The sequence below is a fragment of the Myxocyprinus asiaticus genome, chromosome 33 (assembly GCF_019703515.2).
Source record: "Myxocyprinus asiaticus isolate MX2 ecotype Aquarium Trade chromosome 33, UBuf_Myxa_2, whole genome shotgun sequence".
In the NCBI taxonomy this organism is placed as follows: Eukaryota; Metazoa; Chordata; class Actinopteri; order Cypriniformes; family Catostomidae; genus Myxocyprinus; species Myxocyprinus asiaticus.
Window position 1 is genome coordinate 5904705 of NC_059376.1, and position 16939 is coordinate 5921643.

Consider the following 16939-nt stretch of genomic DNA (forward strand, 5'->3'; position numbering starts at 1 on the left):
TTGGTTACACTGCAAAAACAACAACAACAACAACTTTTTTATTTTTAGTATTTTGTTCTTGTTTTTCAGGAAAACTATCTAAACATACTTAAAACAAGATACATTTACTCGAAGTAAAATTATATGATATTTTGTCTTGTTTTCAGAGAAATCTAACAAAATTGTATCATGTTTATGCTTATAACAAGAAAAAGTTTGCCAACTTGATGCAAAGGGAAAACTATTTTTTTTCTTACCCCATTGTTTTCTTGTTTTAAGCATACAGTAAACCCCACTAAAAAAGGTAACTTAAGAACAAGAGAAGAGTAGAAAAGACTTAATGTTATTTGTCTTATGTTAATATCTCATTCTTGTTTGAAGGATGTATAAATATATTTTTTACAAGAAAAGACAAAAATACTCCGTAAGAACATGATTGTTTCTGTAGTGTATAAAACATGTGATAACCAATGGCATTTGGTGTTGTTATTAATGTGATAACCAATGGCGTTTGGTGGTGTTATTAATGTGATAACCAATGGTGTTTGGTGTTATTGTTAATGTCAAACCTAGTGTTGTGCATCTTTATGTGCCACATGTGAACTGGTAGAGTGCAAGATTTTCAGAAAATGACTTAAATTTCAGTCTGTTTCTCAGACTGAGTTATCATATGGCTTCAGAAGACTTGGTAAATAGCACACAAGTAATAAGAACTACTTAAATGGTACTTCATTATGATTTAAAATATATATATATATATATATATATATATATATATATATATATATATATTTTTTTTTTTATTTTATTTTATTTTATTTTAATTGTTTTTTTTTTTTTTTTTTTTTTTTTTTTTTTTGGAGCTCGACAGCATCCGGCCCCATTCATTGCATTGCTTGGACAAGTTATTTTAAACATCTCTTTTTGTCTTTAACGGAAGAAAAGAAGTCATACAGATTTGGAAGGACATGAGGGTGAATAAACGTAACAGAACTCTGGTTCATTACACTGGCCCATTTCTTGTGTGTGCAGGCGTGGGGAGCAGCCAGGAAGGTGTCCAAAGATGATTGGCTGGAGTGGTTGAGACGCCTCAGCGTTGTCTTGCTGAAGGAATCGTCCTCACCTGCCCTGCGCTCTTGCTGGTCTCTGGCCCAGACATATATACCACTCGCTAGGTAAACTTTCCTACCCTCTATCTCGTCTCCTCTGTTTAAGAGTTATTTCAGAAATTCAGTTGACTGACCACAGCAGCCTTGATTCTGGAAGCTCTGGCAAGTAGATTTCTCCCTAGTCATTTCAAAAAATTCTTCAATTACAAGTTAGCCACGAACCAAACAAACCAGTCTTGAGGTAAATAACAACAACATAGACTTTGAAGCACAAAAATAAATTGCTTGAAAATGTATAGTATGTAGATTTTATGGTCAGACTCTAATTCCGTCCAAAAGTGATGATTACAGACTGTGTCACGGAAATAACAGCACAGATGTACAAATCACCTATTGATAATTCCATGTAAAACCAACACAATTTCAGAAACTTCCATGGCTATAAGAAAGATAAACAAATGATAATGAAAGCCAAAATATTAAAAGCCATCAATCATGTTCGGCAACCTATGGCACATGTAACGATTGGCACCTAGAGTGTTTATCACTGTCACGTGAGGAACAGCAAAAGAAAGGAGTATGTATAATTTACTGAATACATATATGAAGTCCCTCGCACCTCACTTCACTTCATTTTTATTGTCACACAAGTACAATAGTGGGTGAAAGTCTTGGGTGCAGTTCCGAGCAACATAGCAGTTGTCATGACTGATGAGTGATGAGACCTATACCAGTTACAATAAACAGATTTACACATCACAATTTACATATCTAATATACACAATTACACACAACACAATATACAAATAATAATATACAATATACACTATACAATACACACAATATAGAATACACGTTATTTAATAAAAATAAAAAAAAAGATAGTATATATAAAATATACAGTAGGCTGTATTGACATTCAGGCTGTCAGTTGATAGTCAGTTGCCAGTGTGGTGTTAAGAGAGAATATAATTTAAGACAGTCCAGTGTGAGATAATAAGATTAATAAAGTGCAGTGCTGATCCAGTCAGGATGCTCTCTACAGTGCTGGTGTAGAACCGTGTGAGGATGTGGCGGTTCATTCCAAATTTCCTCAGCCATCTCAGAAAGAAGAGGTGCTGATGAGCCTTCTTTACAACGGCCTCAGTGTGGACGGACCATGTGAGTTCCTCAGTGATGTGGACACTGAGGAACTTGAAGCTGCTGACTCTCTCCACCGGTGCTGCATTGATGGTGATGGGACTGTGTTCTCTGTCTTTTCTCCTGAAGTCCACCACAAGCTCCTTTGTCTTGCTGACGTTGAGGGAGAGGTTGTGCTCCTGACACCAGCGTGCGGTTGTTGCGGTAAGCAAACTGCAATGGGTCCAGTGATGGAGGCAGCACAGAGCAGATGTAATCTCTGATTAGTCTCTCAAAGCATTTGCTGATGATGGGGGTCAGAGCACCAGGACGCCAGTCATTTAAGCAAGTGATTTTGGATTGCTTTGGTACAGGCACAATGGTGGACGTTTTAAAGCATGTGGGGACCACAGACAAGGAGAGGGAAAGGTTGAAAATGTCTGTAAAAACACCAGCCAGTTGGTTTGTGCACGCTCTGATGACGCGGCCTGGAATGCCGTCTGGACCCCCGGCTTTACGGATATTCACCCGTCGGAAGGATCGGGTTACATCCGCTACAGAGACGGAGAGTGAACTAACCTCTGTAGCTTCGTCCGCGAGAGCTCTCTCTGCGAGGGCGGTGTTATTTCCCTCGAAATGAGCATAAAAAGTATTTAGCTCATCCGGGAGAGAGGCAGTGGTGTTCATGGCTGAGTTTTTATTCCCTTTAAAGTCCGTGATGATATTAATTCCCTGCCACATGCTTCTAGAGTTGGTGTTAAACTGTCCTTCAATCTTGTCCCTGTACTGGCGTTTGGCTGCTCTGATAGTTTTGCGGAGTGCATAACTGGCTTGTTTATGCTCATACCAACCTACTTGAAAACTATTCGCTCATCACAACCACTGATATCGCAGCACATCAATTCAGGCAGCGCTTCACTTTCGGTGAGTCATGCAATTAAACGCTTCTGCTTTGTGTCAGCTTCTTTTTCTTTGAGAGCTGTGGACCGTTGGTTTAGTGATAGGGAATGACCCCTATGCTTTCTTGACTCCTGAGTTGCGGTCAGCCAATGAGATTGGAACTGGCTGATTTCACCAGTTCTACACATCATAACATAGAAGGCAGAGACTACTGCAAGTTTGGAGGCTCTGTTAGGGTATTCAGGATAACTACATTTCAACTGCGTCTCAAATGCTAGATTTTTTTAAATTTTTTTTACTGAATTTAAGTGTGTAGAAGTCTTACAACAATCTGTTATCTACTAAACAACTTATTCCTCTTTGTTGTCTCTTGTCTGTAGGGATCTTTTTAATGCAGCGTTCCTGTCGTGCTGGTCAGAGCTAAGTGAAGACCAGCAGGATGAGCTGATCCGCAGCATTGAGCTCGCTCTGACATCACAGGACATTGCTGAGGTCACACAGACGCTGCTCAACCTCGCAGAGTTCATGGAGCATAGTGACAAGGTCAGTAAGGGACTCTATAGTCTCGTGTAGCGAGACTTTTGATTATCAGCATAAAGTCTGGTCCACATTGCAGCTTATTCTGTTGTACATTACTTTTAAGAGCAGGGAAATAAAAAGTCGCACATAACACTGAGTTCATGGTGGAATATACAGGTGTGCTTAAAGATTTCTTATTTATGTGATACTTAAAAGAATATTCAGTCATTTTTAATTGTATAGCGCTTTTCACAACACACACCTTTTCAAAGCAGCTTTACAGAAAATTATGCTGTAACAGAAAAAGAAGATGTGATGTGTGGGAGCTGGATCTGACAGGCTCTGGATGAGACAGGGAAACAAAGATAATAATATAAGCATAGATGGACTTCAGTTTAAAGCAGAAGTATAGAAAATGAGTGTTTCATGTTCCAGCAGACCTGACTAATACAGAATAACTATGAGTTTAGGGATAAATTAGATGTATGCTTAGTTCACAAAAAATGAAAATTCATTCATCATGTTCTCACTCTTATGCCATCTCAGATGTGTATGACTTCTTTCTTTTGCAGAACACAAACATTTTTTTTTTTAGAAAAATATTTCCGCCCTGTTGGTCCATACAATGCAAATGAATGGTTACTAAAACTTTGAAACTCCACAAGGTATCATTAATGTAATCCATAAGACTGCAGTGGTTTGATGCATTTTTTTTGGAAGTGATCTAATCAGTTTTGGGTGAGAACAGACCAAAATGTAAATGTTTTTTCACTGTACATCTAGGCACAATCATGATTTCAGGCTCTAATACACTTCCTAGTGCTTGACGCATGCACAGAATGCTAGATGGTGCTAGGAAGTGTAATCAAGCTTAAAATCATGATTGCCACGGAGAATGCTGATGTCAGGATTTATAGTGAAAAAGGAGTTATATTTTGGTCTGTTCTCACTTAAAATTGTTTGGATTGCTTCAGAAGACTTTGATTGAACCACCGGAGTCTTTTGGATTACTTTAACACTGCCTTTATGTGATTTTGGAGCTTCAAAGTTTTGGTCACCATTAATTTGCATTGCATGGACCTACAGAGCTGAAGTATTCTTCTAAAAATGTTTGTTTGTGTTTTGCAGAAAAAAGAAAGTCATACACATCTGGGATGGCATGAGGGTGAGTAAATGATGAGAATTTTCACTTTTGGGAGAACTATTACTTTAATGCCTCAGTCAAAACTAGGGATGTGCACAGTTACCATTTTAACATTTGATTAACCACGAGGTTTCATGAACGTTTAATCGGTTTTTCGTCAGGAGGCGGGACGTGGGAATAAAGGATGTTTATTGTAATGTATTTTCCTTAAACACTACTCCAAACAGCAGCAAATAAAGTGCACAGTGAGCTGTGAGGTTAAATAGCTCAATACATACATCGTCAAATGATGAAATCTCGCATTAAAGTCAAACAAAAATAATCAAACATCGCCTGTATCGCCTGTATATGTGCTCTGCATGGGCAGCTGCGTGAGGGAGTGAACGCAAGTATTTTAATGTGTGTGGAGTTACACTGCTGCGGTTGAATAGCCTCTTTGGGGTGCTTGGATATTTAAATGGTTTAAAATCAAATTAACTGAACTTGTCTAATTATTGTACTAAATATGTACACCAGAGCAAAAAAGAAAAAACGGTCGTACCGCCGCTCCCTATACACACATTACGCAGTCTGCGTAGGGCACCAACTCCCAAGGGGGGCACCATCTTACCCTAGGGGCATAGGTGTATAACGGACCGGGCCAGTGCCCAGGGGCCCTTGACTAACAGGGGCCCGGGGGGCGCTGGGCTGCAAGGTCTGGCAGCCCGTCAACTTTGAAAACAAATGTTTATATATGCTTGAATATGTGGCCCCCACAACTGTCAGCTTATACAAGGCCCCCTCAGTAGGGCCCTGTGAATATGAGGGCCCCAGCCCACTTATAGGACCCTTTTGCCTTCCTGTTTCTACCAAAAAAAAAATTATTTAGGCTTTATAAGGTTAAGCTTTATGCTTTGTATAAAAAGTGCTGTCAAACAAAAACATTTATTATACTATTCATTGCTATAACTGCATTTCTCCCCAATATTAGGTGGTTGGGGAAAAAGAAGATATTTATATTTTATTTTGTGTGGTACAAAAGTACTGACCTAGAAATGTAAAGATTGTTGAGACAAACTACAATGTTGGTTTGACAAAACCTTGTCTGAAAGTTTAAAGTAGTTTTAAATGCTTGAAGTTAGAATTTTTGCAGGTCTTACAGTGAAAGAAAGAAAGAGAGCATCTTAAAGCAGATTAAAAGGCTTGTAAGTTTTGACCGCTGAAGTCTGAAATCATGAACTCTTGAAAAATGAAAAACAGACTCTTTGATCATTTAAAAATTCTGTTAATATAATCTACTCTTAGGTGTAAGTCTGTGGGCATACATGATGCCTTCACAGGACTTTTCAATGGGAGAATAATAATGGTAGCCAAGCTGTAGTGTCATTGCAAACAGAATTTACAAGAAAATGACCAAATGATCACTATTTTTGAGCCCCACACCTTTCAGCCCTTCGAAGATGTCACAATGGAGGGTGAAGTCTTTAAACGAAATAGGTAATAGGGATGATCATTTCTGAATGGAATGCTCCCCATCTTTTAGATGAGTTAGAAAATATATAGCAGCGCATGCCAGAACTGCCTGAACTCTTTGCCAGGTTTCACCAAACCCATATGTACATGCTGTAGGAGTCTATTTATTAAATTCTTTATATTTAAAGTGTTTGATAAAGTTAAAATATGTCAATGTATTATTGCCCCTTTAAATATACGCATGTTTACACATTTATTACACATTTTGTTACATTCTTATTTTTTGTATGCATAATTTGTAGTATTTACAAGTATTAACATTGAGTTTACATTATGTATAACAAACGTTAAAATGGTATTGTCTCTTTAAGAACAGGTTTTGATAGAGCGGTTTCTTTACTACGACCGTGCTGTATGTTTGAGTTAATCTGACTGTAAAAAACAGAATGGGTATTAAAAAGAGACTTAAATCAATGAAACTTTACTGCGTGGATCTCAACTTTGAAAGATAATTGACTGAGGCCCTAAACGAAAACTGGCCCAGGGGCGTTTGCTAGTCATAATCCACCCCTGCCTAGGGAGGCACCAGAAACTCCACCGGCTGCCCTTACAGCTTAACGTTATATGTTATTCAAGGACCTGGTAGCAGTCGCAGAACACAGACTATCGCCTCACGCTCACGCTTTCACCTCGTGCTCCACACCTTGCAATCCACCTACCACCGACCCCCCCCCCCCATCGAAATAGTCCTGCTGCTTAGATTTGTCCTTCTCTCTAGGAAAAAAAAAAATGAAATCTGAAACTGCAAGTGAGATATAATGACCTAAATCATTTCCAGTTGCATTTCTCTATAGCATAAAGCAAGGCCAATGATGTTAATTTATTTTATTGCTACTTTACAGCATGATTAAGCCTGAAAGGGAGCGTTACAGTTTTCTGCTGTGCTCTGGAACGATCATATTTATTTCCATATTTTGTATGATCTCATTGTGTTGAGGAATAAGTCTGGATGAATGGTCCATTTGTTCTGTGTTATTCCAGCACAACAAATGCAGCTCACACCCTAGTGATGACATAACAAATGGGCAGTAAGGTTTGAGAGCTGTGAAGTGAAGAGTTTACTCAGCGAGGGGCTGTTATATAAGCTTTTCTAACCATCAGCCATTTATTGGACTGGATTTCTGCTCTGTTCTGGTCTGTCTAATGCGATTTTGTTTCTCTTTTATACCTAAAGTCTTTCTTTTCTGTGTTATGTTTTCTTTCAGGGCCCGCTTCCCTTGAGAGATGACAATGGGATTGTTCTGTTGGGGGAGAGAGCTGCTAAATGTCGGGCCTACGCCAAGGCCTTGCATTACAAGGAACTGGAGTTCCAGAAGGGCCCGTCACCTCTTATTTTAGAGTCTCTGATCAGGTAAGAAGCAGAAAATTGTTTAGTTAGTTTGTGTTACACCTTAAATATAAACATCATCACTTATCTTAAGGCAAAAGCAGAAGGTAATGGGAACACTAGTCAGCAGTTGTATTACTATCTGAATAAGAAGTGTCAGTGTTTCTTTCCCATCAGCCAGGAGAAAATTCTGAAACACCACCTGGGAATAGTTCACCCAAAAATGAACTTTTTGTCACATTTACTCACCCTCACGAAATTCCAACTGTAAAATTTTCCTCACAAAACACAAAGGATGTTAGACCTATGATGCCGTTTAAGTGCCATGGGAAAAAATTAAATAAAAATTAGATTTAGAGAATAAAGTCCTAATATTTTGAGAATAAAGTCAAAATTACGAGAAAAAAGTCGTAGCATTACGAGATTAAAGTCTTTACGAGAAACAGTGCGCCATTATCACAACGATAGAACGCCGAGCCAGCAGCTTCATCAATGCAAGAAATGGATGTGGATGATTTAGTTAAATCATGCTTTAGTTTAGGATTTAGCAATAAAGAAAGCCTTTTTCATCTTTTGGCACATCAGCACAAAGTTATGATTGGGTTCCGGACAGTGCAACGGTTATGTAGGGACTGAATTTATTCAGGAGAAAGAACCAGACAGACGTTTGCGTGGTCCTGCTCAACATGGCTGATGCTTGAGCTGGGTTTCCCCGAAGCTCTAAGTTGAATGCTAATAGCACTTAAATTGTACTTACTACAGCACGTTTCCCAAAAGCATCCTAAGTAGCACGTAAAAACGCTCGTAAATTAACTAGCGCTATGAACCGCTCTTAAGTCCATAATATATTACTCCACGTATTGTTCTCAGTTTATCAGATACAAAGGGACATTTAATAAATTGTATTAATATATTTTGATAATTGGAAAGCCATTGTACACTGTATCAGAGGATAAAAAAAGTGTTGAAAAAATTGCATTGAAATCAATAGGCAGTCTCTGCAGTCTGTGCATGAGACGTGATAGGTCTAAATTAGGTCTAAAGATAGATCTAAATTTACATTACAAATAATACAGTATAACATTTTATTGGCCTTCTTTGATAAGCATAATTGTAATGACAACAGAAAGATACGTTCTTATTGAACAGATTTGCTCAGAAGACATATGTGAGTAATGCAACCCCGCTGTTTAAAACTTAAATAGGCCAAAATAAATAATTAAAATATGGTTAACAGTGGAGATTAGGGTGAGAGTGTGCAATGAGTGATTAATTCTCTCTCTTCCTCCTCTTCTTCCTCCCATCAATGGATGATTCAAATAGTCCTGGTCTGTTTACATGGCAGTCACAAATTGCATGCTGCATAATGGCAGTAAGGCTACAAGTAGGGCTGGGTGATATGAAAGAAATATATTCATGATATTTTTCCCCAAAAAAATATTGCGATATTCGATTACATTGTCTCATTGACCAAAGTTTCAGCACCTTTGGACCGGACAGCTCCCATAACGAAGCACTTACCTTCTACTTTATAACGAGGGATCTACGTGCTGGTTTGGGAAACAGACGTTACTCCATATTAAAATAACGAGCAACATACGATAAGATGATCGTAAAAGCTTAAGTTGCAACGTTATTGGGAAACCTATCCATTGTCATTCCTTTCTGTGCAGAGACACCTCCTTTCTATGTAAATTATGCTCATTGTAGATTACAGTTCATTCACAAAAAATGCCTGGTGCAGTTTAGATCGCGCTATTGCAGCAAATAAAAGTAGGCATTAAAATGGATTTTATTTAAAAGAGATGTGAGATGAACATTTTCAACCCATCATATCAGCAGTAATTCATCAAAAACTGATCAAATGATGGAGAATAGCGTTATAGCCTATATCCAGATGCAATGTGTAGTCGGGAACACTTTTGGCATGTTTGAGATGATTTAGGTGTCTGGATCACAGTGAAGATGTAGTCTCGGCAGGGTGTGTCAAATACGGTCTACGGCATCCTTCACTGTATGCAGAGAAACTAGCGCACAGCCATCTTGAAAATATTGTCTCAGAACTTCTGTTCTAGCGGTTCTATATAGATATCTATGGTGTTGATGTGTAAGTGTAATTAGCTAGCGAAGTGGGCTTACAACCCTTTTCCTTGTTAAGTTATATCTAGTTTTACAACTTCGTTGACATGACGTAACAGCAAAAACCTTAAAACCCTAAAATGATTATAAAAATGAGGATTTAAACAACTTTACAGCTCAAATAATGCACAAGTTTCAGACATTTTCATTAACAATCAATTAATCGATTAATCGTTAACATTAAAATCGCAAAACGCACATGGATGACTCCAAATAATATGTGAATTTAGCCTATTGTTTAAATATAATTTACATTAATACACTTAAGGAATGCAAGTATTGGCATTTTCCTCTTAAAAAATGCTTAGTTCAGTGTATTTTTATACATTTAGGCTGTGTTTATTATGAATTTGTGAATTATTTAATTACCGTTAATGAATTAGGCTACTGTTAAAAATAACTTGTATACAAGGTATATCACTTATTCATATTTGAGTTCATTAAAATTTCACGTTGTGGATCGTGGGATATTTCAGACCTTTGGACTTATTATTTTATTTGAAATTAAGTTAAATCATAACATGCTGCATAAACAGTACCTTTTCTAAGGTGACGATGGTGAGATGTATGAGCTGAATGGACCTTTGTGCTTTCCCAGTGATCACTGACATAATCGTAGGTTGGGATGAAACGATGAGATCAACAGTGCTTGTTGTCATTTACTTTAACACAATATCACGGTGTGTGCAGAAAACATTAATGTTAATTTAAAGAGAAAAGCTCCAACACTGTTTACGTTGAGTAAACAGCTTTAACTAGCAAAGTTGTTTTAGGTGAAAAATGTCAGGGATGTGTGCGAACATAAGAAGTATGACCAAGCAAACACGTAACAGAACAAATGTCACTGCATTTCGTGATCATTTAACTAAACAAAGCCTGTTCTTGCATGTCAATGAACCCATTGCATCACAGCAAGTCGGAATATACGTGAGTGATTTTGGTCTGTTCTTCATAAAGCTAAATCAACTGACAACCTTTGTGGCATAATTTTGATTACCACAAAAAAATTTTTTTACTTGTCCTTCGTGAAATAAAAGCACAAATTGCAATTACAGTAATGTGCGTACAATGGTGAATGGGGCCAGTCCATAAACATTAAAATAGACATTGTTTCAAAATTAAAGCAATAAGATTTACAAATTATACATGTTAACATGATTTTAGTGTGATAAAGTTGCTTACTAACCTTGTCTGTGTAAAGTTATATCCAATATTACTTTGTTGCCATGATGACGTACCACCGGTATTCCTGTGAATTCCTAGCCGATGAGTGTGATTTTCAAGTGTGAGCTTAAAGGAATAGTTCACCCCAAAATGAAAATTTGCTGATAATTTACTCACCCTCAGGCCATCCAAGATGTATCTGAGTTTCTTTCTTCATCAAAATAGAATTTAAGACTTTTAGGATTTCATTTCAGGCCACCGCCTCTAAACAATGCAAGTGAATGTCCTCCATTTTTTGATGGTCCAAAATGCATATTTAGGGTGCATCAAAATAATCCACACGACTCCAGTCGACAAATAAAGTTCTTCTGAACACAGACGATTGATAATTTTGAGAAACAAAACAATACTTTTATACTTTTTAACTACAAATGTTCACTTCTGTACATCTCTATGATGTGCGCTCATGAGAGGGATGATGTAAGCTGGTTGGTAAGGTCACGCGTCACGTGGAGGAGGAGCCAGGAAGTGCGTCATTGTTTACAAGAGAAACTTGTGCCGTTCACAAACCAAAGCAATCCAAAGCAATATAAAATAAAAAACATTTCCAATTAATAATAATAATAAAAAAACAATGTTAACAATGACGCGCTTCCTGAATCCTCCACGTTGCGCGTGACCTTACCAACGAGCGCACGTCACAGAGATGTACGGAAGCGAACATTTGCAGTTAAAAGTATATAAGTATTGTTTTGTTTCTAAAAATAATCAATCATTTGTGTTCAGAAGAACTTTATTTGTCGACTGGAGTCGTGTGGATTATTTTGATGCACCCTAAATATGCATTTTGGACCGTCAAAAAATGGAGTACATTCACTTGCATTGTTTAAAGGAGGAGGCCTAAAATGAAATCCTAAAAGTCTTAAATTCTTTTTTGATGAAGAAAGAAACTCGGATACATCTTGGATGGCCTGAGGGTGAGTAAATTATCAGCAAATTTTCATTTTTGGGTGAACTATTCCTTTAATTTACATAATTACTGGCCAGTAGGTAAGAGACGGCGCGCGCATTAGCGACTGCCAGCGTGAGGTCATTAGTCATTTTTGTGTAGTCTGACAGTCAAGTGATTAATGAAATCAGAAAGCGGAGACACAACAGTCTGTTTTTATTTAACATAATTTCTTTTACTCACTGAAAGCTGCTTTTGGACATACGCGTTCTACGGCAGGCCTCGAGAGGATAAACGCACAATCACACACAAGGTGAAGTTACTCGACGAATCACTAATTTCTAAACCTTTCTTTTACAATTGTTTATCCACAAGGGTACTCCTGTTGTTATTTCAGGGAGCTCCACATGACAGAGAATCAGAGAGAGTGAGTTGCGGTGAGTTGGCATGTTTGTCACCCCTCCACCGTTTTTTTTTTTATCGGCAAGTGTGTCAAACCTCCGATTGAATAGAGTGAGATCTCAGCAAAACAGTCTGCCTGTGCGACACCCTCGGCCTAAATAGAGTTGTTTGGAGTGTGCTAGTGTGGCGCCAGCTTAAGCAAATTGTGTCGCACTGAAATCTTGTTAACATGTATAATGTTTACATCTTGGGCTATACTTTTGAAACAGTATTTGAGTATTGAGTAATTGAACATTTACGGATTTACCCCATTCACTTCCACAGTTTGAGGAAAAGTTAAAAAACTCTTTTAAAATCGTTTTGACCACTGCCGAGTGGCTCTGGGTGGTAATCAGAAATTTGAGTGTTTGGCACAATTGAGGCTTGTTTCAGAATAAAATTACATTTCTGCCCCACTATGGTGACTGGGAGTTCATAAGAAGACAGAGTATCAAAGGAGTAAATGGTAAAAACGGGCCATTTCAATTGCTGCAACAGGTAAGTTGCACATATCGATGATTGGTTTCCATGTGACTGACCATATGCAAGGCAAACTCCCTGGTTTGTTAGTTGACCTATCTCCCATGTCAAAATAATTGCAATCTGAATGCATGAGTTTTATCAAAAATGTTCTTCAGACACAACACTGAGAAACAATAACCATCCAAATAGTGCTTTGGTGTCCAAAGCGCAATAATTCCTTTGGAGCACATGATATGTCGCTCCACAGCCTTGAAAATTGAGTAGAATCAAAATGCTGCTCCAGGGTTACTTTTTCAACCTCTCACACACCTACATATATTTAAAATGTACTCTTGCACTGTTTGCAAGTATGTACTTGATGGATTTTTCAGTTTAAAAACAGTTCGGCACTAAACCATGAAACGTCTCAGGTTGCTCAGTGTTCCTGCAGGGCTTGCTTGTGTTGGGATGTCTTCAGGTTTTATTTTAAATGTGGTCTGTGAATTACTGGAAGGTGCTTTGGGATTTAAGTCCCTAGCCTGATTCCACCATAAAGGTTTAGCAGGAATGTCCTGCAAGGAGTTGCCAGATATGAATTTACTTGTGTGCTATTCAAAAGCTATTCCATTTGTCATGTTTTTCAAGAATCAATATAAGTGAGGATTTGAAGATAATAAATATATTCAATTTATGGGCCTCCATGCCAATTGCAAAGGAATGACACAATGTTTGAAAACAGACATTATTTTTGCAGTTCTGTTTAATGATGCTACTGGCACAGAAATTACACCACTTTTAAATAATTTTATAGAGAAGTACAGACACATAACTTTTGGCCCTCTAGTGGCTGAAGCATACAACTGTAAATTACTTGCCGAGGAATACTTTACATCAGTTGTGATTCGGCACTGCTCTTCTGCACAGATTAATGTCATGGTTTGAGGGTGCTGAGATTACCTGCAGAGCGGAGTCATGACAAGCTATTTTTATAATATACACAAGTCATGACTATTAGTAAACATGTAACAGTAACTTAATCGAAAAACAAACATCGTGATCTGTACACTAGTTATGTTCAATTTATTAAAGCATGACAACCAATAAACAACTTCTCCCAAATAGTTAAAAACAGTTGTCCATTAGGAGAGTGATTTCACTCTGCTGTTGTTCTGACTGCTTAAACTGCGACTGGACTGACTGAACAGCGGTCGCACTCGTGCTTCCCGGTTCTCGCGACACAGCCGGACCTTTTTTCTGAGCTTACGGACATGACGTAAACACAAGGACGAATGACGTATGCTTGCTATTTCGCTCTATAATGAACTTTTGTTAATTGTGACAAAAAAAAAAAATCTTGCATATTGCAGCTTTAATTTTCAATTGATTCTGAACTCAACCCCAGTGTTTCAATGTCTTTTTTTTTTTTTTTTCTCTCTGAAAGCTTCCACATCATCATTTCCATCTTTCCTCACCAATTTATTTTACACTGTGACCCTACAGAGTCAGAGATCTGTTTTCCAGCCTATTAGTTGGACTCCCGCCTATTTTCATTTATTCTGCATCTGGCTCGACCCTCCCATGGAGCTGTTTTCAATTTCACAGGACCTGATGAGCACCAGGGACGAACTGCTGAACATTCGGCAGCATATTCCAGACAACCTTTTCCCGGTTTTTGAATAGTCAGACATTTTAGTTGGAGGCACGGCTGTGTGGTTTAAACGTGCTATGAGACGCAGGCGAGGGAGACGAGCAGGCACGCTGGTCAGGCTCCGTCGGCACGGCTTTCGAACAGCGCTGCCGAGTATTCATCTAGCGAATCTCCGCTTTCTTCCTAAAAAAACGGAAAAACTACATCTCACCTGCACAAACAAGGACTTTTCAAACTCTGCTGCCTTGTGCTTCACAGAAACCTGGCTGAGTGAAGCCATTTCGGACAGCACGTTACATCTGCCGGGCTTTCAGCTGTTCAGAGCGGATCGCATCGCGGAGTTAACGGGGAAAATGAGAGGCGGTGGAACATGCTTTTACATCAGTGAAAGTTGGTGTACAGATGTAACAACGGTAAAGAGGATGTGCTGTCCTAATTTGGAAGTGCTCTTTATTAACTGTAAGCCTTTCTACTCGCCGTAGGAGTTTTCCTCGTTTATTCTGGTGAGTGTGTATATCGCGGCAAACGCGTGTGTGAACACAGCACTGCAACAGCTGACTGATCAAATCACAGACACAGAACAACAATACCCAGACTCAGTTATTATTATTCTTGGGGATTTTAACAAAGCAAATCTCACACGTGAACTGCCCAAATACAAACAGCACATTACATGCCCCACCAGAGACAGGAACATACTGGATCATTGCTACACAACAATAAAGGATGCATATCGCAGCTTTGGGACTCTCTGATCACTGTCTGGTTCATCATCTTCCAACCTACAGGCAGAAATGAAAATCAACCAAGCCAGTAGTAAGGACTGTAAAGAGATGGACCAATGAAGCAGAGCGGGAACTACAAGCCTGCTTCGATTGCACGGATTGGAGTGTTTTTGAGGCTGCAGACCCCAATCTGGATGAGCTCACAGATACTGTTACATCATATATCAGTTTCTGTGAGGATATGTGCATTCCTACTAGGACTTATTTAAAGTTCAACAACGACAAACCGTGGTTTACAGCAAAGCTTAGGCAGCTTAGTCAGGCCAAATAGGATGCTTACAGGGGTGGAGATAAAGTCTTGTACAATCAGGCCAGGAACACACTGAACAAGGAAATCAGAGTGGCTAAAAGAAGATACTCTGAGAAGCTGAAAAACAAGTTTTCAGCTAACGAGCCTGCATCAGTGTGGAGTGGCATGAAACCACTCACAAATTACAGGAGTCCTACCCCCAACCCTGTGGTGGACCAACAACTGGCTGATGACCTGAATGTGTTCTTCTGCAGATTTGAAAGGCCCAATCTCACACCCCACACCCACTCTGACCTTCATTTCACACAAACACCAACACCTCCTGCAACCCCCCTCCTCCTCCCTCCTGCTATTCAACCTGCACTTAAGATCTGTGAAGATGATGTGAACCGGGTCTTTCGGAAACAAAAGACGAGGAAAGCTTCAGGCCCAGATGGCGTCTCACCAGCGTGTCTTTGATCCTGTGCTAACCAGCTGGCCCCCATCTTCACACAGATCTTCAATAGATCACTGGAGCAGTGTGAAGTCCCATGCTGCTTCAAACGCTCAATCATTATTCCTGTCCCAAAGAAACCAAAAATCACAGGACTTAATGACTACAGACCTGTCGCCCTGACGTCTGTGGTCATGAAATCATTTGAGAGACTGGTGTTGACCCACCTGAAGAACATCACTGGACCCTTTCTAGATCCCCCTCAATTTGCTTATCGAGCAAACAGGTCTGTGGATGATGCAGTCAACATAGGATTGCATCATATTCTGCAACATCTGGACAGACCAGGGACATATGCAAGGATCCTTTTTATGGACTTCAGTTCAGCTTTCAACACCATCATCCCAGCTATACTCCAGAATAAATTACACCAACTCTCTGTTCCCATGTCTATCTGTCAGTGGAGTACCAGCTTTGACGAACAGGCAGCAGCTTGTGAGATGGGAAACTCACTTCCAGCACCTGTACAATCAGCACTGTTGCCCCCCAGGGATGTGTGCTCTCCCCACTACTCTTCTCCCTCTACACCAATGACTGCATCGCCAAGACCCCTCTGTCAAGCTCCTGAAGACGACACCACTGTCATCGGCCTCATCCGAGATGACGATGAGTCTGCATACAGAAGGGAGGGTGAACAGCTGGCTGTCTGGTGCAGTCAAAACAACCTTGAGCTGAACATGCTCAAAACGGTGGAGATGATTGTGGACTTTAGGAGAAACACCCCAACACTGACCCCCCTCACCATTCTAAACAGCACTGTGGTAGCAGTGGAGTCATTCAGGTTCCTGGGCACTACCATCTCACAGGATCTTAAGTGGGAGACACACATTGACTCCATTGTGAAAAAGGCCCAGCAGAGGTTGTACTTCCTTCACCAGCTGAGGAAGTTCAACCTGCCACATGCGCTGCTGATACAGTTCTACTCGGCAGTCATTGAGTCTGTCCTCTGCACTTCAATAACTGTCTGGTTTGATTCAGACATCAGAAGACTACAAAGGA

General features: G+C 39.3%; 1 protein-coding gene across 2 annotated transcripts in view; it reads left to right on the forward strand.

The window, feature by feature from the left end:
- mtor (mechanistic target of rapamycin kinase) overlaps positions 1-16939 on the forward strand; it is a 317851-nt gene that overhangs the window by 84989 nt on the left and 215923 nt on the right. For both annotated transcript variants that reach the window (XM_051670135.1, XM_051670136.1), the window contains exons 26-28: positions 1012-1154; positions 3488-3650; positions 7488-7633. In XM_051670135.1, the coding sequence (XP_051526095.1) occupies positions 1012-1154; positions 3488-3650; positions 7488-7633 (452 nt within the window). The remainder of the gene's footprint in view (positions 1-1011; positions 1155-3487; positions 3651-7487; positions 7634-16939) is intronic.